At 43.0% G+C, this 27,573-nt stretch overlaps 1 protein-coding gene across 6 annotated transcripts in view; it reads right to left on the reverse strand.

The window, feature by feature from the left end:
• Nucleotides 1–27,573, reverse strand: part of LOC139390163 (calcium/calmodulin-dependent protein kinase type II subunit beta-like) — a 217,611-nt gene that overhangs the window by 29,434 nt on the left and 160,604 nt on the right. For 3 of the 6 annotated variants that reach the window (XM_071137376.1, XM_071137379.1, XM_071137378.1), the window contains 2 exons: nucleotides 21,589–21,726; nucleotides 19,224–19,406 (listed from right to left, as the gene is read on the reverse strand). The exons of 2 other annotated variants lie outside the window; for them this stretch is intronic. In XM_071137376.1, coding sequence (XP_070993477.1) covers nucleotides 19,224–19,406; nucleotides 21,589–21,726 — 321 coding nt within the window. The remainder of the gene's footprint in view (nucleotides 1–19,223; nucleotides 19,407–21,588; nucleotides 21,727–27,573) is intronic. One more of the 6 variants, XM_071137380.1, reaches the window with a different exon arrangement.

A 27,573-nucleotide genomic window follows, 5' to 3' on the forward strand; every position in this document is an offset into this window, starting at 1 on the left:
TGTTGATAACTCTCACAGCTGAACGAACAAACTGTTGATAACTCTCACAGCTGAACGAACGAACTGTTGATAACTCTCACAGCTGAACACACTAACTGTTGATAACTCTCACAGCTGAACGAACAAACTGTTGATAACTCTCACAGCTGAACGAACAACCTGTTGATAACTCTCACAGCTGAACACACTAACTGTTGATAACTCTCACAGCTGAACACACTAACTGTTGATAACTCTCACAGTTGAACACACTGTTGATAACTCTCACAGCTGGACGAACATACTGTTGATAACTCTCACAGCTGAACGAACAAACTGTTGATAACTCTCACAGCTGAACACACTGTTGATAACTCTCACAGCTGAACAAACTGTTGATAACTCTCACAGCTGAACAAACTGTTGATAACTCTCACAGCTGAACACACTAACTGTTGATAACTCTCACAGCTGAACAAACTGTTGATAACTCTCACAGCTGAACACACTAACTGTTGATAACTCTCACAGCTGAACACACAAACTGTTGATAACTCTCACAGCTGAACGAACAAACTGTTGATAACTCTCACAGCTGAACGAACAACCTGTTGATAACTCTCACAGCTGAATGAACAAACTGTTGATAACTCTCACAGCTGAACGAACAAACTGTTGATAACTCTCACAGCTGAACGAACAACCTGTTGATAACTCTCACAGCTGAACACACTAACTGTTGATAACTCTCACAGCTGAACGAACAAACTGTTGATAACTCTCACAGCTGAACGAACAAACTGTTGATAACTCTCACAGCTGAACGAACAAACTGTTGATAACTCTCACAGCTGAACGAACAAACTGTTGATAACTCTCACAGCTGAACACACTGTTGATAACTCTCACAGCTGAACAAACTGTTGATAACTCTCACAGCTGAACAAACTGTTGATAACTCTCACAGCTGAACACACTAACTGTTGATAACTCTCACAGCTGAACAAACTGTTGATAACTCTCACAGCTGAACACACTAACTGTTGATAACTCTCACAGCTGAACACACTAACTGTTGATAACTCTCACAGCTGAACGAACAAACTGTTGATAACTCTCACAGCTGAACGAACAACCTGTTGATAACTCTCACAGCTGAATGAACAAACTGTTGATAACTCTCACAGCTGAACGAACAAACTGTTGATAACTCTCACAGCTGAACGAACAACCTGTTGATAACTCTCACAGCTGAACACACTAACTGTTGATAACTCTCACAGCTGAACACACTAACTGTTGATAACTCTCACAGCTGAACGAACAAACTGTTGATAACTCTCACAGCTGAACGAACAAACTGTTGATAACTCTCACAGCTGAACGAACAACCTGTTGATAACTCTCACAGCTGAACGAACAACCTGTTGATAACTCTCACAGCTGAATGAACAAACTGTTGATAACTCTCACAGCTGAACGAACAAACTGTTGATAACTCTCACAGCTGAACGAACAACCTGTTGATAACTCTCACAGCTGAACACACTAACTGTTGATAACTCTCACAGCTGAACACACTAACTGTTGATAACTCTCACAGCTGAACACACTAACTGTTGATAACTCTCACAGCTGAACGAACAAACTGTTGATAACTCTCACAGCTGAACGAACAACCTGTTGATAACTCTCACAGCTGAACGAACATACTGTTGATAACTCTCACAGCTGAACGAACAAACTGTTGATAACTCTCACAGCTGAACGAACAAACTGTTGATAACTCTCACAGCTGAACACACTAACTGTTGATAACTCTCACAGCTGAACGAACAAACTGTTGATAACTCTCACAGCTGAACGAACAAACTGTTGATAACTCTCACAGCTGAACGAACAACCTGTTGATAACTCTCACAGCTGAACACACTAACTGTTGATAACTCTCACAGCTGAACACACTAACTGTTGATAACTCTCACAGTTGAACACACTGTTGATAACTCTCACAGCTGAACGAACATACTGTTGATAACTCTCACAGCTGAACGAACAAACTGTTGATAACTCTCACAGCTGAACACACTGTTGATAACTCTCACAGCTGAACAAACTGTTGATAACTCTCACAGCTGAACACACTAACTGTTGATAACTCTCACAGCTGAACAAACTGTTGATAACTCTCACAGCTGAACACACTAACTGTTGATAACTCTCACAGCTGAACACACTAACTGTTGATAACTCTCACAGCTGAACGAACAAACTGTTGATAACTCTCACAGCTGAACGAACAACCTGTTGATAACTCTCACAGCTGAATGAACAAACTGTTGATAACTCTCACAGCTGAACGAACAAACTGTTGATAACTCTCACAGCTGAACGAACAACCTGTTGATAACTCTCACAGCTGAACACACTAACTGTTGATAACTCTCACAGCTGAACACACTAACTGTTGATAACTCTCACAGCTGAACGAACAAACTGTTGATAACTCTCACAGCTGAACGAACAACCTGTTGATAACTCTCACAGCTGAACGAACAAACTGTTGATAACTCTCACAGCTGAACGAACAACCTGTTGATAACTCTCACAGCTGAACGAACAACCTGTTGATAACTCTCACAGCTGAACACACTAACTGTTGATAAGTCTCACAGCTGAACGAACAAACTGTTGATAACTCTCACAGCTGAACGAACATACTGTTGATAACTCTCACAGCTGAACGAACAAACTGTTGATAACTCTCACAGCTGAACGAACAAACTGTTGATAACTCTCACAGCTGAACACACTAACTGTTGATAACTCTCACAGCTGAACAAACAAACTGTTGATAACTCTCACAGCTGAACGAACAACCTGTTGATAACTCTCACAGCTGAACACACTAACTGTTGATAACTCTCACAGCTGAACGAACAAACTGTTGATAACTCTCACAGCTGAACGAACAACCTGTTGATAACTCTCACAGCTGAACACACTAACTGTTGATAACTCTCACAGCTGAACACACTAACTGTTGATAACTCTCACAGCTGAACACACTGTTGATAACTCTCACAGCTGAACGAACATACTGTTGATAACTCTCACAGCTGAACGAACAAACTGTTGATAACTCTCACAGCTGAACACACTAACTGTTGATAACTCTCACAGCTGAACAAACTGTTGATAACTCTCACAGCTGAACACACTAACTGTTGATAACTCTAACAGCTGAACAAACTGTTGATAACTCTCACAGCTGAACGAACAAACTGTTGATAACTCTCACAGCTGAACAAACTGTTGATAACTCTCACAGCTGAACACACTAACTGTTGATAACTCTCACAGCTGAACACACTAACTGTTGATAACTCTCACAGCTGAACAAACTGTTGATAACTCTCACAGCTGAACGAACATACTGTTGATAACTCTCACAGCTGAACAAACTGTTGATAACTCTCACAGCTGAACAAACTGTTGATAACTCTCACAGCTGAACGAACATGCTGTTGATAACTCTCACAGCTGAACGAACAAACTGTTGATAACTCTCACAGCTGAACGAACAAACTGTTGATAACTCTCACAGCTGAACAAACTGTTGATAACTCTCACAGCTGAACGAACATACTGTTGATAACTCTCACAGCTGAACGAACAAACTGTTGATAACTCTCACAGCTGAACGAACAAACTGTTGATAACTCTCACAGCTGAACGAACAAACTGTTGATAACTCTCACAGCTGAACACACTGTTGATAACTCTCACAGCTGAACAAACTGTTGATAACTCTCACAGCTGAACAAACTGTTGATAACTCTCACAGCTGAACACACTAACTGTTGATAACTCTCACAGCTGAACAAACTGTTGATAACTCTCACAGCTGAACACACTAACTGTTGATAACTCTCACAGCTGAACACACAAACTGTTGATAACTCTCACAGCTGAACGAACAAACTGTTGATAACTCTCACAGCTGAACGAACAACCTGTTGATAACTCTCACAGCTGAATGAACAAACTGTTGATAACTCTCACAGCTGAACGAACAAACTGTTGATAACTCTCACAGCTGAACGAACAACCTGTTGATAACTCTCACAGCTGAACACACTAACTGTTGATAACTCTCACAGCTGAACGAACAAACTGTTGATAACTCTCACAGCTGAACGAACAAACTGTTGATAACTCTCACAGCTGAACGAACAAACTGTTGATAACTCTCACAGCTGAACGAACAAACTGTTGATAACTCTCACAGCTGAACACACTGTTGATAACTCTCACAGCTGAACAAACTGTTGATAACTCTCACAGCTGAACAAACTGTTGATAACTCTCACAGCTGAACACACTAACTGTTGATAACTCTCACAGCTGAACAAACTGTTGATAACTCTCACAGCTGAACACACTAACTGTTGATAACTCTCACAGCTGAACACACTAACTGTTGATAACTCTCACAGCTGAACGAACAAACTGTTGATAACTCTCACAGCTGAACGAACAACCTGTTGATAACTCTCACAGCTGAATGAACAAACTGTTGATAACTCTCACAGCTGAACGAACAAACTGTTGATAACTCTCACAGCTGAACGAACAACCTGTTGATAACTCTCACAGCTGAACACACTAACTGTTGATAACTCTCACAGCTGAACACACTAACTGTTGATAACTCTCACAGCTGAACGAACAAACTGTTGATAACTCTCACAGCTGAACGAACAAACTGTTGATAACTCTCACAGCTGAACGAACAACCTGTTGATAACTCTCACAGCTGAACGAACAACCTGTTGATAACTCTCACAGCTGAATGAACAAACTGTTGATAACTCTCACAGCTGAACGAACAAACTGTTGATAACTCTCACAGCTGAACGAACAACCTGTTGATAACTCTCACAGCTGAACACACTAACTGTTGATAACTCTCACAGCTGAACACACTAACTGTTGATAACTCTCACAGCTGAACACACTAACTGTTGATAACTCTCACAGCTGAACGAACAAACTGTTGATAACTCTCACAGCTGAACGAACAACCTGTTGATAACTCTCACAGCTGAACGAACATACTGTTGATAACTCTCACAGCTGAACGAACAAACTGTTGATAACTCTCACAGCTGAACGAACAAACTGTTGATAACTCTCACAGCTGAACACACTAACTGTTGATAACTCTCACAGCTGAACGAACAAACTGTTGATAACTCTCACAGCTGAACGAACAAACTGTTGATAACTCTCACAGCTGAACGAACAACCTGTTGATAACTCTCACAGCTGAACACACTAACTGTTGATAACTCTCACAGCTGAACACACTAACTGTTGATAACTCTCACAGTTGAACACACTGTTGATAACTCTCACAGCTGAACGAACATACTGTTGATAACTCTCACAGCTGAACGAACAAACTGTTGATAACTCTCACAGCTGAACACACTGTTGATAACTCTCACAGCTGAACAAACTGTTGATAACTCTCACAGCTGAACACACTAACTGTTGATAACTCTCACAGCTGAACAAACTGTTGATAACTCTCACAGCTGAACACACTAACTGTTGATAACTCTCACAGCTGAACACACTAACTGTTGATAACTCTCACAGCTGAACGAACAAACTGTTGATAACTCTCACAGCTGAACGAACAACCTGTTGATAACTCTCACAGCTGAATGAACAAACTGTTGATAACTCTCACAGCTGAACGAACAAACTGTTGATAACTCTCACAGCTGAACGAACAACCTGTTGATAACTCTCACAGCTGAACACACTAACTGTTGATAACTCTCACAGCTGAACACACTAACTGTTGATAACTCTCACAGCTGAACGAACAAACTGTTGATAACTCTCACAGCTGAACGAACAACCTGTTGATAACTCTCACAGCTGAACGAACAAACTGTTGATAACTCTCACAGCTGAACGAACAACCTGTTGATAACTCTCACAGCTGAACGAACAACCTGTTGATAACTCTCACAGCTGAACACACTAACTGTTGATAAGTCTCACAGCTGAACGAACAAACTGTTGATAACTCTCACAGCTGAACGAACATACTGTTGATAACTCTCACAGCTGAACGAACAAACTGTTGATAACTCTCACAGCTGAACGAACAAACTGTTGATAACTCTCACAGCTGAACACACTAACTGTTGATAACTCTCACAGCTGAACAAACAAACTGTTGATAACTCTCACAGCTGAACGAACAACCTGTTGATAACTCTCACAGCTGAACACACTAACTGTTGATAACTCTCACAGCTGAACGAACAAACTGTTGATAACTCTCACAGCTGAACGAACAACCTGTTGATAACTCTCACAGCTGAACACACTAACTGTTGATAACTCTCACAGCTGAACACACTAACTGTTGATAACTCTCACAGCTGAACACACTGTTGATAACTCTCACAGCTGAACGAACATACTGTTGATAACTCTCACAGCTGAACGAACAAACTGTTGATAACTCTCACAGCTGAACACACTAACTGTTGATAACTCTCACAGCTGAACAAACTGTTGATAACTCTCACAGCTGAACACACTAACTGTTGATAACTCTAACAGCTGAACAAACTGTTGATAACTCTCACAGCTGAACGAACAAACTGTTGATAACTCTCACAGCTGAACAAACTGTTGATAACTCTCACAGCTGAACACACTAACTGTTGATAACTCTCACAGCTGAACACACTAACTGTTGATAACTCTCACAGCTGAACAAACTGTTGATAACTCTCACAGCTGAACGAACATACTGTTGATAACTCTCACAGCTGAACAAACTGTTGATAACTCTCACAGCTGAACAAACTGTTGATAACTCTCACAGCTGAACGAACATGCTGTTGATAACTCTCACAGCTGAACGAACAAACTGTTGATAACTCTCACAGCTGAACGAACAAACTGTTGATAACTCTCACAGCTGAACAAACTGTTGATAACTCTCACAGCTGAACGAACATACTGTTGATAACTCTCACAGCTGAACGAACAAACTGTTGATAACTCTCACAGCTGAACGAACAAACTGTTGATAACTCTCACAGCTGAACGAACAAACTGTTGATAACTCTCACAGCTGAACACACTGTTGATAACTCTCACAGCTGAACAAACTGTTGATAACTCTCACAGCTGAACAAACTGTTGATAACTCTCACAGCTGAACACACTAACTGTTGATAACTCTCACAGCTGAACAAACTGTTGATAACTCTCACAGCTGAACACACTAACTGTTGATAACTCTCACAGCTGAACAGACTAACTGTTGATAACTCTCACAGCTGAACGAACAAACTGTTGATAACTCTCACAGCTGAACGAACAACCTGTTGATAACTCTCACAGCTGAATGAACAAACTGTTGATAACTCTCACAGCTGAACGAACAAACTGTTGATAACTCTCACAGCTGAACGAACAACCTGTTGATAACTCTCACAGCTGAACACACTAACTGTTGATAACTCTCACAGCTGAACACACTAACTGTTGATAACTCTCACAGCTGAACGAACAAACTGTTGATAACTCTCACAGCTGAACGAACAAACTGTTGATAACTCTCACAGCTGAACGAACATGCTGTTGATAACTCTCACAGCTGAACGAACAAACTGTTGATAACTCTCACAGCTGAACGAACAAACTGTTGATAACTCTCACAGCTGAACAAACTGTTGATAACTCTCACAGCTGAACGAACATACTGTTGATAACTCTCACAGCTGAACGAACAAACTGTTGATAACTCTCACAGCTGAACGAACAAACTGTTGATAACTCTCACAGCTGAACGAACAAACTGTTGATAACTCTCACAGCTGAACACACTGTTGATAACTCTCACAGCTGAACAAACTGTTGATAACTCTCACAGCTGAACAAACTGTTGATAACTCTCACAGCTGAACACACTAACTGTTGATAACTCTCACAGCTGAACAAACTGTTGATAACTCTCACAGCTGAACACACTAACTGTTGATAACTCTCACAGCTGAACACACTAACTGTTGATAACTCTCACAGCTGAACGAACAAACTGTTGATAACTCTCACAGCTGAACGAACAACCTGTTGATAACTCTCACAGCTGAATGAACAAACTGTTGATAACTCTCACAGCTGAACGAACAAACTGTTGATAACTCTCACAGCTGAACGAACAACCTGTTGATAACTCTCACAGCTGAACACACTAACTGTTGATAACTCTCACAGCTGAACACACTAACTGTTGATAACTCTCACAGCTGAACGAACAAACTGTTGATAACTCTCACAGCTGAACGAACAAACTGTTGATAACTCTCACAGCTGAACGAACAACCTGTTGATAACTCTCACAGCTGAACGAACAACCTGTTGATAACTCTCACAGCTGAATGAACAAACTGTTGATAACTCTCACAGCTGAACGAACAAACTGTTGATAACTCTCACAGCTGAACGAACAACCTGTTGATAACTCTCACAGCTGAACACACTAACTGTTGATAACTCTCACAGCTGAACACACTAACTGTTGATAACTCTCACAGCTGAACACACTAACTGTTGATAACTCTCACAGCTGAACGAACAAACTGTTGATAACTCTCACAGCTGAACGAACAACCTGTTGATAACTCTCACAGCTGAACGAACATACTGTTGATAACTCTCACAGCTGAACGAACAAACTGTTGATAACTCTCACAGCTGAACGAACAAACTGTTGATAACTCTCACAGCTGAACACACTAACTGTTGATAACTCTCACAGCTGAACGAACAAACTGTTGATAACTCTCACAGCTGAACGAACAAACTGTTGATAACTCTCACAGCTGAACGAACAAACTGTTGATAACTGTCACAGCTGAACACACTAACTGTTGATAACTCTCACAGCTGAACGAACAAACTGTTGATAACTCTCACAGCTGAACGAACAACCTGTTGATAACTCTCACAGCTGAACACACTAACTGTTGATAACTCTCAAAGCTGAACACACTAACTGTTGATAACTCTCACAGTTGAACACACTGTTGATAACTCTCACAGCTGAACGAACATACTGTTGATAACTCTCACAGCTGAACGAACAAACTGTTGATAACTCTCACAGCTGAACACACTGTTGATAACTCTCACAGCTGAACAAACTGTTGATAACTCTCACAGCTGAACACACTAACTGTTGATAACTCTCACAGCTGAACAAACTGTTGATAACTCTCACAGCTGAACACACTAACTGTTGATAACTCTCACAGCTGAACACACTAACTGTTGATAACTCTCACAGCTGAACGAACAAACTGTTGATAACTCTCACAGCTGAACGAACAACCTGTTGATAACTCTCACAGCTGAATGAACAAACTGTTGATAACTCTCACAGCTGAACGAACAAACTGTTGATAACTCTCACAGCTGAACGAACAACCTGTTGATAACTCTCACAGCTGAACACACTAACTGTTGATAACTCTCACAGCTGAACACACTAACTGTTGATAACTCTCACAGCTGAACGAACAAACTGTTGATAACTCTCACAGCTGAACGAACAACCTGTTGATAACTCTCACAGCTGAACGAACAAACTGTTGATAACTCTCACAGCTGAACGAACAACCTGTTGATAACTCTCACAGCTGAACGAACAACCTGTTGATAACTCTCACAGCTGAACACACTAACTGTTGATAACTCTCACAGCTGAACGAACAAACTGTTGATAACTCTCACAGCTGAACGAACATACTGTTGATAACTCTCACAGCTGAACGAACAAACTGTTGATAACTCTCACAGCTGAACGAACAAACTGTTGATAACTCTCACAGCTGAACACTCTAACTGTTGATAACTCTCACAGCTGAACAAACAAACTGTTGATAACTCTCACAGCTGAACGAACAAACTGTTGATAACTCTCACAGCTGAACGAACAAACTGTTGATAACTCTCACAGCTGAACACACTAACTGTTGATAACTCTCACAGCTGAACGAACATGCTGTTGATAACTCTCACAGCTGAACGAACAAACTGTTGATAACTCTCACAGCTGAACGAACAAACTGTTGATAACTCTCACAGCTGAACGAACATACTGTTGATAACTCTCACAGCTGAACGAACATACTGTTGATAACTCTCACAGCTGAACGAACAAACTGTTGATAACTCTCACAGCTGAACGAACAAACTGTTGATAACTCTCACAGCTGAACAAACAAACTGTTGATAACTCTCACAGCTGAACACACTGTTGATAACTCTCACAGCTGAACAAACTGTTGATAACTCTCACAGCTGAACAAACTGTTGATAACTCTCACAGCTGAACACACTAACTGTTGATAACTCTCACAGCTGAACAAACTGTTGATAACTCTCACAGCTGAACACACTAACTGTTGATAACTCTCACAGCTGAACACACTAACTGTTGATAACTCTCACAGCTGAACGAACAAACTGTTGATAACTCTCACAGCTGAACGAACAACCTGTTGATAACTCTCACAGCTGAATGAACAAACTGTTGATAACTCTCACAGCTGAACGAACAAACTGTTGATAACTCTCACAGCTGAACGAACAACCTGTTGATAACTCTCACAGCTGAACACACTAACTGTTGATAACTCTCACAGCTGAACACACTAACTGTTGATAACTCTCACAGCTGAACGAACAAACTGTTGATAACTCTCACAGCTGAACGAACAAACTGTTGATAACTCTCACAGCTGAACGAACAACCTGTTGATAACTCTCACAGCTGAACGAACAACCTGTTGATAACTCTCACAGCTGAATGAACAAACTGTTGATAACTCTCACAGCTGAACGAACAAACTGTTGATAACTCTCACAGCTGAACGAACAACCTGTTGATAACTCTCACAGCTGAACACACTAACTGTTGATAACTCTCACAGCTGAACACACTAACTGTTGATAACTCTCACAGCTGAACACACTAACTGTTGATAACTCTCACAGCTGAACGAACAAACTGTTGATAACTCTCACAGCTGAACGAACAACCTGTTGATAACTCTCACAGCTGAACGAACATACTGTTGATAACTCTCACAGCTGAACGAACAAACTGTTGATAACTCTCACAGCTGAACGAACAAACTGTTGATAACTCTCACAGCTGAACACACTAACTGTTGATAACTCTCACAGCTGAACGAACAAACTGTTGATAACTCTCACAGCTGAACGAACAAACTGTTGATAACTCTCACAGCTGAACGAACAAACTGTTGATAACTGTCACAGCTGAACACACTAACTGTTGATAACTCTCACAGCTGAACGAACAAACTGTTGATAACTCTCACAGCTGAACGAACAACCTGTTGATAACTCTCACAGCTGAACACACTAACTGTTGATAACTCTCAAAGCTGAACACACTAACTGTTGATAACTCTCACAGTTGAACACACTGTTGATAACTCTCACAGCTGAACGAACATACTGTTGATAACTCTCACAGCTGAACGAACAAACTGTTGATAACTCTCACAGCTGAACACACTGTTGATAACTCTCACAGCTGAACAAACTGTTGATAACTCTCACAGCTGAACACACTAACTGTTGATAACTCTCACAGCTGAACAAACTGTTGATAACTCTCACAGCTGAACACACTAACTGTTGATAACTCTCACAGCTGAACACACTAACTGTTGATAACTCTCACAGCTGAACGAACAAACTGTTGATAACTCTCACAGCTGAACGAACAACCTGTTGATAACTCTCACAGCTGAATGAACAAACTGTTGATAACTCTCACAGCTGAACGAACAAACTGTTGATAACTCTCACAGCTGAACGAACAACCTGTTGATAACTCTCACAGCTGAACACACTAACTGTTGATAACTCTCACAGCTGAACACACTAACTGTTGATAACTCTCACAGCTGAACGAACAAACTGTTGATAACTCTCACAGCTGAACGAACAACCTGTTGATAACTCTCACAGCTGAACGAACAAACTGTTGATAACTCTCACAGCTGAACGAACAACCTGTTGATAACTCTCACAGCTGAACGAACAACCTGTTGATAACTCTCACAGCTGAACACACTAACTGTTGATAACTCTCACAGCTGAACGAACAAACTGTTGATAACTCTCACAGCTGAACGAACATACTGTTGATAACTCTCACAGCTGAACGAACAAACTGTTGATAACTCTCACAGCTGAACGAACAAACTGTTGATAACTCTCACAGCTGAACACACTAACTGTTGATAACTCTCACAGCTGAACAAACAAACTGTTGATAACTCTCACAGCTGAACGAACAAACTGTTGATAACTCTCACAGCTGAACGAACAAACTGTTGATAACTCTCACAGCTGAACACACTAACTGTTGATAACTCTCACAGCTGAACGAACAAACTGTTGATAACTCTCACAGCTGAACGAACAACCTGTTGATAACTCTCACAGCTGAACACACTAACTGTTGATAACTCTCACAGCTGAACACACTAACTGTTGATAACTCTCACAGCTGAACACACTGTTGATAACTCTCACAGCTGAACGAACATACTGTTGATAACTCTCACAGCTGAACGAACAAACTGTTGATAACTCTCACAGCTGAACACACTAACTGTTGATAACTCTCACAGCTGAACAAACTGTTGATAACTCTCACAGCTGAACACACTAACTGTTGATAACTCTCACAGCTGAACAAACTGTTGATAACTCTCACAGCTGAACAAACAAACTGTTGATAACTCTCACAGCTGAACAAACTGTTGATAACTCTCACAGCTGAACACACTAACTGTTGATAACTCTCACAGCTGAACACACTAACTGTTGATAACTCTCACAGCTGAACAAACTGTTGATAACTCTCACAGCTGAACGAACATACTGTTGATAACTCTCACAGCTGAACAAACTGTTGATAACTCTCACAGCTGAACAAACTGTTGATAACTCTCACAGCTGAACGAACATGCTGTTGATAACTCTCACAGCTGAACGAACAAACTGTTGATAACTCTCACAGCTGAACGAACAAACTGTTGATAACTCTCACAGCTGAACAAACTGTTGATAACTCTCACAGCTGAACGAACAAACTGTTGATAACTCTCACAGCTGAACGAACAAACTGTTGATAACTCTCACAGCTGAACGAACAAACTGTTGATAACTCTCACAGCTGAACAAACTGTTGATAAATCTCACAGCTGAACGAACAAACTGTTGATAACTCTCACAGCTGAACGAACAAACTGTTGATAACTCTCACAGCTGAACACACTGTTGATAACTCTCACAGCTGAACACACTAACTGTTGATAACTCTCACAGCTGAACACACTAACTGTTGATAACTCTCACAGCTGAACACACTAACTGTTGATAACTCTCACAGCTGAACACACTAACTGTTGATAACTCTCACAGCTGAACGAACAACCTGTTGATAACTCTCACAGCTGAACACACTAACTGTTGATAACTCTCACAGCTGAACACACTAACTGTTGATAACTCTCACAGCTGAACGAACAAACTGTTGATAACTCTCACAGCTGAACGAACATACTGTTGATAACTCTCACAGCTGAACGAACAAACTGTTGATAACTCACAGCTGAACGAACAAACTGTTGATAACTCTCACAGCTGAACATACTGTTGATAACTCTCACAGCTGAACGAACAAAATGTTGATAACTCTCACAGCTGAACAACCTGTTGATAACTCTCACAGCTGAACAAACTGTTGATAACTCTCACAGCTGAACGAACAAACTGTTGATAACTCTCACAGCTGAACGAACAAAATGTTGATAACTCTCACAGCTGAACAACCTGTTGATAACTCTCACAGCTGAACAAACTGTTGATAACTCTCACAGCTGAACGAACAAACTGTTGATAACTCTCACAGCTGAACGAACATACTGTTGATAACTCTCACAGCTGAACGAACAAACTGTTGATAACTGTCACAGCTGAACGAACAAAATGTTGATAACTCTCACAGCTGAACAACCTGTTGATAACTCTCACAGCTGAACGAACAAACTGTTGATAACTCTCACAGCTGAACACACTAACTGTTGATAACTCTCACAGCTGAACGAACAAACTGTTGATAACTCTCACAGCTGAACGAACATACTGTTGATAACTCTCACAGCTGAACGAACAAACTGTTGATAACTCTCACAGCTGAACGAACAAACTGTTGATAACTCTCACAGCTGAACAAAATGTTGATAACTCTCACAGCTGAACAACCTGTTGATAACTCTCACAGCTGAACGAACAACCGCTTCCATTCCATCTGGCATAATATCACTGCAGTTAATATTAGTTGCTACACGGGAAACCATATAATTCACAATTTTCACTTCCAACAAGCAATACACCACCACACAGGTAGATCAAATCAAATGTTATTAGTCACATGGGCCGAAATACTTACTTACGAGCCCCTAACCAACAATGCAGTTAAAAAAAATACAGATAAGAATAAGAAATAAAAGTAACAAGTAATTAAAGAGCAGCAGTATAATAACAATATCGAGACTATATACAGGGGGGTACTGGTACAGAGTTAATGTGTGGGGGCACCGGTTAGTTGAGGTAATATGTACATGTTGAACACACTGTTGATAACTCTCACAGCTGAACGAACATACTGTTGATAACTCTCACAGCTGAACGAACAAACTGTTGATAACTCTCACAGCTGAACACACTGTTGATAACTCTCACAGCTGAACAAACTGTTGATAACTCTCACAGCTGAACACACTAACTGTTGATAACTCGCACAGCTGAACAAACTGTTGATAACTCTCACAGCTGAACACACTAACTGTTGATAACTCTCACAGCTGAACACACTAACTGTTGATAACTCTCACAGCTGAACACACTGTTGATAACTCTCACAGCTGAACGAACATACTGTTGATAACTCTCACAGCTGAACGAACATACTGTTGATAACTCTCACAGCTGAACGAACAAACTGTTGATAACTCTCACAGCTGAACACACTAACTGTTGATAACTCTCACAGCTGAACAAACTGTTGATAACTCTCACAGCTGAACACACTAACTGTTGATAACTCTCACAGCTGAACAAACTGTTGATAACTCTCACAGCTGAACACACTAACTGTTGATAACTCTCACAGCTGAACAAACTGTTGATAACTCTCACAGCTGAACGAACAAACTGTTGATAACTCTCACAGCTGAACAAACTGTTGATAACTCTCACAGCTGAACACACTAACTGTTGATAACTCTCACAGCTGAACACACTAACTGTTGATAACTCTCACAGCTGAACACACTAACTGTTGATAACCCTCACAGCTGAACAAACTGTTGATAACTCTCACAGCTGAACGAACATACTGTTGATAACTCACAGCTGAACAAACTGTTGATAACTCTCACAGCTGAACAAACTGTTGATAACTCTCACAGCTGAACGAACATACTGTTGATAACTCTCACAGCTGAACGAACAAACTGTTGATAACTCTCACAGCTGAACGAACAAACTGTTGATAACTCTCACAGCTGAACAAACTGTTGATAACTCTCACAGCTGAACGAACAAACTGTTGATAACTCTCACAGCTGAACGAACAAACTGTTGATAACTCTCACAGCTGAACGAACAAACTGTTGATAACTCTCACAGCTGAACAAACTGTTGATAACTCTCACAGCTGAACGAACAAACTGTTGATAACTCTCACAGCTGAACGAACAAACTGTTGATAACTCTCACAGCTGAACACACTGTTGATAACTCTCACAGCTGAACACACTAACTGTTGATAACTCTCACAGCTGAACACACTAACTGTTGATAACTCTCACAGCTGAACACACTAACTGTTGATAACTCTCACAGCTGAACACACTAACTGTTGATAACTCTCACAGCTGAACGAACAACCTGTTGATAACTCTCACAGCTGAACACACTAACTGTTGATAACTCTCACAGCTGAACACACTAACTGTTGATAACTCTCACAGCTGAACGAACAAACTGTTGATAACTCTCACAGCTGAACGAACATACTGTTGATAACTCTCACAGCTGAACGAACAAACTGTTGATAACTCTCACAGCTGAACATACTGTTGATAACTCTCACAGCTGAACAAACAAAATGTTGATAACTCTCACAGCTGAACAACCTGTTGATAACTCTCACAGCTGAACAAACTGTTGATAACTCTCACAGCTGAACGAACAAACTGTTGATAACTCTCACAGCTGAACACACTAACTGTTGATAACTCTCACAGCTGAACACACTAACTGTTGATAACTCTCACAGCTGAACACACTAACTGTTGATAACTCTCACAGCTGAACACAACAACTGTTGATAACTCTCACAGCTGAACACACTAACTGTTGATAACTCTCACAGCTGAACGAACAACCTGTTGATAACTCTCACAGCTGAACGAACAAACTGTTGATAACTCTCACAGCTGAACGAACATACTGTTGATAACTCTCACAGCTGAACGAACAAACTGTTGATAACTCTCACAGCTGAACGAACAAACTGTTGATAACTCTCACAGCTGAACATACTGTTGATAACTCTCACAGCTGAACGAACAAAATGTTGATAACTCTCACAGCTGAACAACCTGTTGATAACTCTCACAGCTGAACAAACTGTTGATAACTCTCACAGCTGAACGAACAAACTGTTGATAACTCTCACAGCTGAACGAACATACTGTTGATAACTCTCACAGCTGAACGAACAAACTGTTGATAACTCTCACAGCTGAACGAACAAAATGTTGATAACTCTCACAGCTGAACAAAATGTTGATAACTCTCACAGCTGAACAACCTGTTGATAACTCTCACAGCTGAACGAACAACCGCTTCCATTCCATCTGGCATAATATCACTGCAGTTAATATTAGTTGCTACACGGGAAACCACATAATTCACAATTTTCACTTCCAACAAGCAATACACCACCACACAGGTAGATCAAATCAAATGTTATTAGTCACATGGGCCGAAATACTTACTTACGAGCCCCTAACCAACAATGCAGTTAAAAAAAATACAGATAAGAATAAGAAATAAAAGTAACAAGTAATTAAAGAGCAGCAGTATAATAACAATATCGAAACTATATACAGGGGGGTACTGGTACAGAGTTAATGTGTGGGGGCACCGGTTAGTTGAGGTAATATGTGCATGTAGGTAGAGTTATTAAAGTGACTATACAATGATGATAACAACAGAGAGTAGTAGCGGTGTAAACGAGGGGGAGGGGCAATGCAAATAGTCTGGTTAGCCATTTGACTAGATGTTCAGGAGTCTTATGGCTTGGCCATAATGACCATCGTTATGTTTGGAGGAAAAAGGGGGAGGCTTGCAAGCCAAAGAACACCATCCCAACCGTGAAGCATGGGGGTGGCAGCATCATGTTGTGCTGCATGTTGTGCTGCAGGAGGGACTGGTGCACTTCACAAATTAGATGGCATCATGAGGATGGAAAAGTATGTGGATATATTGAAGCAACATCTCAAGACATCAGTCACCAAGTTAAATCTTGGTCGCAAATGGGTCTTCCAAATGGACAATGACCCCAACTATACTTCCAAAGTTGTGGCAAAATGGCTTAAGGACAACAAAGTCAAGGTATTGGAGTGGCCATCACAAAGCCCTGACCTCAATCCTATAGAAAATCTGTGGGCAGAACTGAAAAAGCATGTGCGAGCAAGGAGGCCTACAAACCTGACTCAATTACACCATCTCTGTCAAGAGGAATGGGCCAAAACTTATTGTGGGAAGCTTGTGGAAGGCTACACGAAACATTTGACCCAAGTTAAACCATTTTTACTTTGATTAAATATCAGGAATTGTGAAAAACTGAGTTTAAATGTATTTGGCTAAGGTGTATGTAAACTTCCTGCTTCAACTGTAATTGGTCAGGTGCCCGTAAAACGGCCTCAATCCACTGCAGTGACATTTCAGTCTTTTAAATGCCTTAAAGCTAAAAAGGTGTCACGACTTCTGCCAAAGTCTGTTCCTCTCCTTGTTTGGGCGGTGTTCACCGGTCTTCTGGCCCATCACCGATCATTTTTTTATGTTCCATTTGTTTTCTCTGGTTGTCATACTCACCTGGTTTCAATCCCCTAATTACACGTTGCATAATTACACCCCCCTCTGTTTCCCCCATGTTCTTGTCGGGAATTGTTTATTGTAAGTACTTGTGCTTCATGTGACTGGTGCGATACGGGTTTTGTTGTGTTTTGTTGTTGTTCGTAAGCCGGTAGGTATGAACATTAAACATCTCCGGATATTTCCCAAGCTCTGCTCTCCCGCGTTGACTTCCATGCCACCAGTCACGCACCCCTGACAAAAAGCTCTGCTCTCCTGCGTTGACTTCCCTGCCACCAGTCACGCACCCCTGACAAAAGCTCTGCTCTCCTGCGTTGACTTCCCTGCCACCAGTCACGCACCCCTGACAAAAAGCTCTGCTCTCCTGCGTTGACTTCCATGCCCCCAGTCACGCACCCCTGACAAAAAGCTCTGCTCTCCTGCGTTGACTTCCATGCCCCCAGTCACGCACCCCTGACAGAAAGCTCTGCTCTCCTGCGTTGACTTTCCTGCCACCAGTCACGCACCCCTGACAAAAAGCTCTGCTCTCCTGCGTTGACTTCCCTGCCACCAGTCACGCACCCCTGACAAAAAGCTCTGCTCTCCTGCGTTGACTTCCATGCCACCAGTCACGCACCCCTGACAAAAAGCTCTGCTCTCCTGCGTTGACTTCCATGCCCCCAGTCACGCACCCCTGACAAAAAGCATCTAGAGCAACACTCAAAACACGTTGTAAACACCAAAACAATAGATTCAAACCTATATGGCCTAGAGCTGGGTAAGAGGCCTGGCTCGCCTGGTATAATGATTGGGGGAACTCTGGTTATCACACAAGTCATGGTGCTGAGTGAGTGGCATCACAGCGTGCACTGTCGGTATAAACCCACGAAGCCATTTGATTGGCAGATTCTCTGAGGTCAGGGGTCATGCCGAGTACTCACTCTGAGAGGTGAGGGTGAGGCTGGAGAGGGACATGGGGGGAGGAGGGGAGGTGGGGTGTGATGGGTGGGGGGTGGGCCTGGGAGCTGGTACCACCTCCGCCTCGGCGGGCGCAGGTGGAGTGGGGGCTGAGGATGGGGCGGACGACCGGCGAACATTGCTCACTAGGTCTGAGAGACGGGATACTGGTCGCAGGAGGGAGAGAGAGCAACGGAAAGATAGAGAAGGAGAAATAAATAAAAAGATGAGGAGGAGGTGTAGAACAGATCAGAAAATAAAATGAAAAAAACCTAAGTATAAAGAACGCACACAAAGTGCCATATTCTATGAAACAGATTTAGAATGAAGATTACACATATTTAGCCGATGTTATTGCGGGTGTAGCGAAATGCTTATGTTCCTGTTGGAGCTAGGAGCACAAGCATTTCACTACACCCGCAATAACATCTGTTAATTACGTGTATGTTACCAATAAAATGTAATTTGCTTTGATTATGAAACATGTCAATGAAAACCTCTCAAAACACATATAATAGAACAAAACTGAACAGATCATTTTCCTATGAGAGAGAATACGGTGCCATTTTGGAACACAGCGCTGATTGTCTAAGTACCAACAGTACCAGTCAAAAGTTTGGACACACCTACTCATTCAAGGGTATTTTCTACATTCTAGAATAGTAGTGAAGACATCAAAACTATGAAATAACACACATGGAATCATGTAGGAACCAAAAAAGTGTTACATAAATCAAAATACATTTTATATTTGAGGTTCTTCAAAGTAGCCACCCTTTGCCTTGATGACAGCTTTGCACACTCTTGGCATTCTCTCAACCAGCTTCATGAGGTAGTCACCTGGAATTAACTGGTGTGCCTTGTTAAAAGTTAATATTTAGAATTTCTTTCCTTCTTAATTCATTTGAGACAATCAGTTGTGTTGTGACAGGGTAGGGGTGTTATACAGAAGAGCCCTAGTTGGTAAAAGACCATATTATTGCAAGAACAGCTCAAATAAGCAAAGAGAAACGACAGTAAATCGTTACTTTAAGACATGAAAGTCAATGTGGAAATGTCAAGAACTTTAAAAGTTTCTTCAAGTGCAGTCGCAAAAACCATCAAGCGCTATGATGAAACTGGCTCTCATGAGGACTGCCACAGGAATGGAAGACCCAGAGTTACCTCTGCTGCAGAAGATAAGTTCATTAGAGTTACCAGCCTCAGATTGCAGCCCAAATAAATGCTTCACAGAGTTCAAGTAACAGACACATTTCAACATCAACTGTTCAGAGGAGACTACGTGAACCAGGCCTTCATGGTCGAATTGCTGCAAAGAAACCACTACTAAAGGACACCAATAAGAAGAAGAGACTTGCTTGTGCCAAGAAACATGAGGAATGGACATTAGTGGTAATCTGTGGTAATCCAGTGGTAATCTGTCCTTTGGTCTGATGCGTACTAATTTGAGATGTTTGGTTCCAACCGCTGTGTCTTTGTGAGATGCAGAGTAGGTGAACGGATGATCTCCACGTGTGGTTCCCACCGTGAAGCATGGAGGAGGAGGTGTGATGGTGTGGGGGTGCTTTGCTGGGGACACAGTATGTGATTTATTTAGAATTCAAGGCACACTTAACCAGCATGGCTACCACAGCATTCTGCAGCAATACGTCATCCCATCTGGTACGCTTAGTAGAACTATCATTTGTTTTTCAACAGGACAATGACCCAACACACCTCCAGGCTGTGTAAGGGCTATTTGACCAAGAAGGAGAGTGATGTAGTTCTGTATCTGATGACCTGGCCCCCACAATCCCCCGACCTCAACCCAATTGAGATGGTTTGGAATGAGTTGGACCGCAGAGTGGAGGAAAAGCAGCCAACAAGTGCTCAGCATATGTGGAAACTCCTTCAAGACGGTTGGAAAAGCATCCCAGGTGAAGCTGGTTGAGAGAATGCCAAGAGTGTGCAAAGCTGTCATTAATTAAGGCAGAAGGGTGGTTATTTTCAAGAATCTAAAATCTATTTTAATTTGTTTAACACTTTTTTGTTTACTAAATGATTCCATATGTGTTATTTCATAGTTTTGACGTCTTCATTATTATTCTACAATGTAGAAAATAGTCAAAACAAATAAAAAACATTGAATTAGTATATATATATATATATATATATATATATATATATATATATATATACATGTATATATGTGTCCAAACTTTTGACTGCTACTGTACATTGCGTCGCAAATGGCATCCTGTCCCTATCACCTACATAGTGTACTATATTTAGCCTGACCCCTATGGGCCCTGGTCAAAAGTGTTGTAAGAATAGGGTACCATTTGTTACGCACCCCTGTAGTGCACTTACGCTGCATGGGGGTGTGTGCCATGGGTGGGGAGGCGGTGGATGGGGCAACTGGAGGGGGTGTGCTGGTGCCCCCCTCCCTGTCAGACATGGGCCCTGACGCCCTGCGTACAACGCCAAACAGGTCTGGCAGCTTAGTGGCTGGGGGAGGGAGGGAGGGAGGCAAGGAGAGGCAGGGAGGGAGGAGGAGAGGGAGGAAGGCAGGCAGGGAGAGGCAAGGAGGGCAAGGAGGGAGGGAGGGAAGCAATGAATATGAATAAAATAAAAGAGGACAGAACAGAAGATCTTCACCGACAAACTGGACGCCAAAAAGGAGAAAGAGCTGAAACAGAATCCATGCATGCGCCATTGGGACTGTGATGCTGTTCTGTCTGTGTCCACAAGAGGGAGACATGCACCATTGGGACTGTGATGCTGTTCCGTCTGTGTCCACAAGAGAGAGACATGCACCATTGGGACTGTGATGCTGTTCTGTCTGTGTCCACAAGAGGGAGACATGCACCATTGGGACTGTGATGCTGTTCCGTCTGTGTCCACAAGAGAGAGACATGCACCATTGGGGCTGTGATGATGTTCCGTCTGTGTCCACCAGTGGGAGACAGTGAGCCACTACACATACAGCGTAGAAGGCTCAAAATGGAACGACAGGAGAGGGGGATGAAGGGATTGGAGATAGAGAGAGGAGTGAGGGATGAGAAACAGAGTAGTGTGTACATCTCTAAATCTCTCTACACATGAGGCCAGCTTTTTCATGCTAGGCTAAGTTATAATTTATAGGCTAGTTTTTGTTAGACAATGTGGTGTCTCTACTCATATTTGCATAATACAGGCTTTATTCACAACAGTTGTTAGACATGATTGTTTGATATTAACACTGACAATTAGTGAAGAAGAGAAGAAGGACAACCTGGGTTCACTCAAGCCACATCATTCAGAAGGACCAAGCCACATCATTCAGAAGGACCAAGCTACATCATTCAGAAGGACCTGGGTTCACTCAAGCTACATCATTCAGAAGGACCTGGGTTCCCTCAAGCTACATTTCAGAAGGACCTGGGTTCACTCAAACCACATCATTCAGAAGGACAACCTGGGTTCACTCAAACCACATCATTCAGAAGGACAACCTGGGTTCACTCAAACCACATCATTTAGAAGGACAACCTGGATTCACTCAAGCTACATCATTCAGAAGGACCTGGGTTCACTCAAGCTACATCATTCAGAAGGACAACCTGGGTTCACTCAAGCTACATCATTCAGAAGGACAACCTGGGTTCACTCAAACCACATCATTCAGAAGGACAACCTGGGTTCACTCAAACCACATCATTCAGAAGGACAACCTGGATTCACTCAAGCTACATCATTCAGAAGGACCTGGGTTCACTCAAGCTACATCATTCAGAAGGACAACCTGGGTTCACTCAAACCACATCATTCAGAAGGACAACCTGGGTTCACTCAAACCACATCATTCAGAAGGACAACCTGGGTTCACTCAAGCTACATCATTCAGAAGGTGTTCTATAAGTTGTGATGGTGAATACACAAGGGGTGTGTTAGCCATAAGTCACTCAGTAAGTCAATGCAGTGAGTCAACCAGGGTTGAATGTAAGAGCATGTCTGTGTGTGTTAGCGTTTATACACTGCTCAAAAAAATAAAGGGAACACTAAAATAACACATCCTAGATCTGAATTAATGAAATATTCTTATTAAATACTTTCTTTACATAGTTGAATGTGCTGACAACAAAATCACACAAAAATGATCAATGGAAATCAAATGTATCAACCCATGGAGGTCTGGATTTGGAGTCACACTCAAAATCAAAGTGGAAAACCACACTACAGGCTGATCCAACTTTGATGTAATGTCCTTAAAACAAGTCAAAATGAGGCTCAGTAGTGTGCGTGGCCTCCAAGTGCCTGTATGACCTCCCTACAACGCCTGGGCATGCTCCTGATGAGGTGACGGATGGTCTCCTGAGGGATCTCCTCCCAGATCTGGACTAAAGCATCCGCCAACTCCTGGACAGTCCGTGGTGCAACGTGGTGTTGGTGGATGGAGCGAGACATGATGTCCCGGATGTGCTCAATTGGATTCAGGTCTGGGGAACGGGCGGGCCAGTCCATAGCATCAATGCCTTCCTCTTGCAGGAACTGCTGACACACTCCAGCCACATGAGGTCTAGCATTGTCTTGCAGTAGGAGGAACCCAGGGCCAACCGCACCAGCATATGGTCTCACAAGGGGTCTGAGGATCTCATTTCGATACCTAATGGCCGTCAGGCTAACTCTGGCGAGCACATGGAGGGCTGTGCGGCCCCCCAAAGAAATGTCACCCCACACCATGGGACCGCCAAACCGGTCATGCTGGAGGATGTTGCAGGCAGCAGAACGTTCTCCATGGCGTCTCCAAACTGTCATGTCTGTCACATGCTCTGTCTGAACCTGCTTTCATCTGTGAAGAGCACAGAGCGCCAGTGGCGAATTTGCCAATCTTGGTGTTCTCTGGCAAATGCCAAACGTCCTGCACGGTGTTGGGCTGTAAGCACAACCCCCACCTGTGGACGTCGGGCCCTCATACCACCCTCATATAGTCTGTTTCTGACCGTTTGAGCAGACACATGCACATTTGTGGCCTGCTGGAGGTCATTTTGCAGGGCTCTGGCAGTGCTCCTCCTTGCACAAAGGCGGAGGTAGCGGTCCTGCTGCTGGGTTGTTGCCCTCCTACGGCCTCCTCCACGTCTCCTGATGTACTGGCCTGTCTCCTGGTAGCGCCTCCATGCTCTGGACACTACGCTGACAGACACAGAAAACCTTCTTGCCACATCTCGCATTGATGTGCCATCCTGAATGAGCTGCACTACCTGAGCCACTTGTGTGGGTTGTAGACTCCGTCTCATGCTACCACTAGAGTGAAAGCACCGCCAGCATTCAAAGGTGACCAAAACATCAGCCAGGAAGCATAGGATCTGAGAAGTGGTCTGTGGTCCCCACCTGCAGAACCACTCCTTTATTGGGGGTGTCTTGCTAAATGCCTATAATTTCCACCTGTTGTCTATTCCATTTACACAACAGCATGTGAAATGTATTGTCAATCAGTGTTGCTTCCTAAGTGGACAGTTTGATTTCACAGAAGTGTGATTGACTTGGAGTTACATTGTGTTGTTTAAGTGTTCCCTTTATTTTTTTTAGAGCAGTGTACATAAGTGTGTGTGTGTGTGTGTGTGTGTGTGTGTGTGTGTGTGTGTGTGTGTGTGTGTGTGTGTGTGTGTGTGTGTGTGTGTGTGTTTATGCGCAATTGTGTGTGTGTGTGTGTGTGTGTGTGTGTGTGTGTGTGTGTGTGTGAGGGGCAGGAGACCTGTGGCTGAGGGGCAGGAGACCTGTGGCTGAGGGGCAGGAGACCTGTGGCTGAGGGGCAGGGGACTTGTGGCTGAGGGGCAGGAGACCTGTGGCTGAGGGGCAGGAGACCTGTGGCTGAGGGGCAGGAGACCTGTGGCTGAGGGGCAGGAGACCTGTGGTTGAGGGGCAGGAGACCTGTAGCTGAGGGGCAGGAGACCTGTGGCTGAGGGGCAGGGGACCTGTGGCTGAGGGGCAGGGGACCTGTGGCAGGCTGACACTCTTAACTGAACTGTCTAAACTCTCCCTGACCTCACACACACACACACACACACACACACACACAGACAGAGCAATGGGAAGAAATGGATGGAAAAAAAGCTGTAGGAGGTAAATGGAAAGCAAATAAACACCCACCCACCCTCATTTTAAATCTCTGTATTTAATCTACCTTGGTTACGTTCCAAATGGCAGACTATTCCCCAAACACTGCTACTTTTGACAAGGACGCATAGGGGATAGGGGACCATTTGGGATGTATCAGTAGACTTGATGCATTAAACACCTCCGCTGGATTTTCCATCTCCCCTGATGTCTTTGTTGTGGTTGAATGTTAATACAGCAAGCTAATTGGTTCTGTGGTTTTATTGAAGAGGTTAATTATCCAGGATGATAATTATGATCATGGTGATAATTACTATGGATGAAATGGCACCCTATTCCCTACAGAGTGCACTACTTTTGACCAGGGCTCTGTTTACTTTTCCCTTTATAGTGCACTGTTTTTTATCGGAGATCTGGTCAAAAGTATTTCACTATATAGGGCAGCGTTGCCCAACTGGCGTTCTGCGTGCCGAATTTGGCCCGCGGGTGGTCTTATTTGGCTACTCAAGTTCTCTTTCTTTTTTTCTTCCCAATTTCGTAATATATAATTGGTAGTTACAGTCTTGTCTCATCGCTGCAACTCCCGTACGGACTCGGGAGAGGCGAAGGTCGAGAGCCGTGCGTCCTCCGAAACACAACCCAGGCAAGCCGCACTGCTTCTTGACACAGTTCCCGCTGAACCCAGAAGTCAGCCGCACCATTGTGTCGGAGGAAACACCCTGGCGACAGTGTCAGCGTGCACTGCGCCCGGCCCGCCACAGGGGTCGCTAGTGCGCGATGGGACAAGAACATTCTTGCCGGGCCAAACCCTCCCCTGACCAGAATGATGCTGGGCCAATTATGTGCCGCCCCATGGATCTCCCGGTCGCGGCCGGCTCCCCAAGTTTTCTGAGCAATTATTATAACATTTTTTTAAATTGTCATTGTTGGACATAAAAGACTGTAAAAACACCAGGAAGTCAGCTCCAAGTGATGTTTTTTTATTTTGGAAATCTGTACCCAAGTGTTCCCACGCATCATAGAGAGACACGTGATCATTATTGCAAATGTAATTTTCCTCTGATTGTGTAACCGGGCTAAGATGGGAGCATATACCCCACTCAACAGTTTAAAATGTCTCCACCTGTGTCACGGAATTGGTACCTTTTTGGTGGTAAAGCTTGCTAAGACCTTGTCAAGGGGGGGCTTTCACATGTGTCAAGGGGGGCTGATCACTAGTTCGAGCCCAGGAAGGGGGCAGGGAGAGTGAAGGAAGCTATACCGCTAAGCTAGCACAGTGAAGGAAGCTACACTGCTAAGCTAGCACAGTAAAGAAAGCTATAGCGGTAAACTAGCACAGTGAAGGACGCTATACCGCTAAGCTAGTACAGTGAACAAAGCTATACCGCTAAGCTAGCACAGTGAAGGAAGCTATACCGCTAAGCTAGTACAGTGAACAAAGCTATACCGCTAAGCTAGCACAGTGAAGGAAGCTATACCGCTAAGCTAGTACAGTGAACAAAGCTATACCGCTAAGCTAGCACAGTGAAGGAAGCTATACCGCTAAGCTAGCACAATGAAGGAAACTATACCGCTAAGCTAGCACAATGAAGGAAGCTATAGGGCTAAGCTAGCACAGTGAAGGAAGCTATACCACTAAGCTAGCACAGTGAAGGAAGCTATACCGCTAAGCTAGCACAGTGACTGAAGCTATACTGCTAAGCTAGCAAAGTGAACGAAGCTATACTGCTATGCTAGCACAGTGAAGGAAGCTATACCGCTAAGCTAGCACAGTGAAGGAAGCTATAATGCTAAGCTAGCGCAGTGAAGGAAGCTATACCGCTAAGCTAGCACAGTGACGGAAGCTATACCGCTAAGCTAGCACAGTGAAGGAACCTATAACGCTAAGCTATTACAGTGAAGGAAGCTATATCGCTAAGCTAGCACAGTGAAGGACGCTTTACCGCTAAGCTAGCACAGTGAAGGAAGCTATACCGCTAAGCTAGCACAGTGAAGAACGCTTTACCGCTAAGCTAGCACAGTGAAGGAAGCTATACCGCTAAGCTAGTACAGTGAACAAAGCTATACCGCTAAGCTAGCACAGTGAAGGAAGCTATACCGCTAAGCTAGCACAGTGACGCCTGTTACATGTGAGAATATTGGATCGGCTACTACACTGGGGGAAGAGCAACAAGTGTTCTGCTATTCAGAGAGTATAAAACACAGGAACATACAGAGGTGTAGTGTACTGTAGGACAGGAGGATGCATTCTGCAAAGTT

This window comes from Oncorhynchus clarkii, chromosome 30 (genome assembly GCF_045791955.1).
Source record: "Oncorhynchus clarkii lewisi isolate Uvic-CL-2024 chromosome 30, UVic_Ocla_1.0, whole genome shotgun sequence".
In the NCBI taxonomy this organism is placed as follows: Eukaryota; Metazoa; Chordata; class Actinopteri; order Salmoniformes; family Salmonidae; genus Oncorhynchus; species Oncorhynchus clarkii.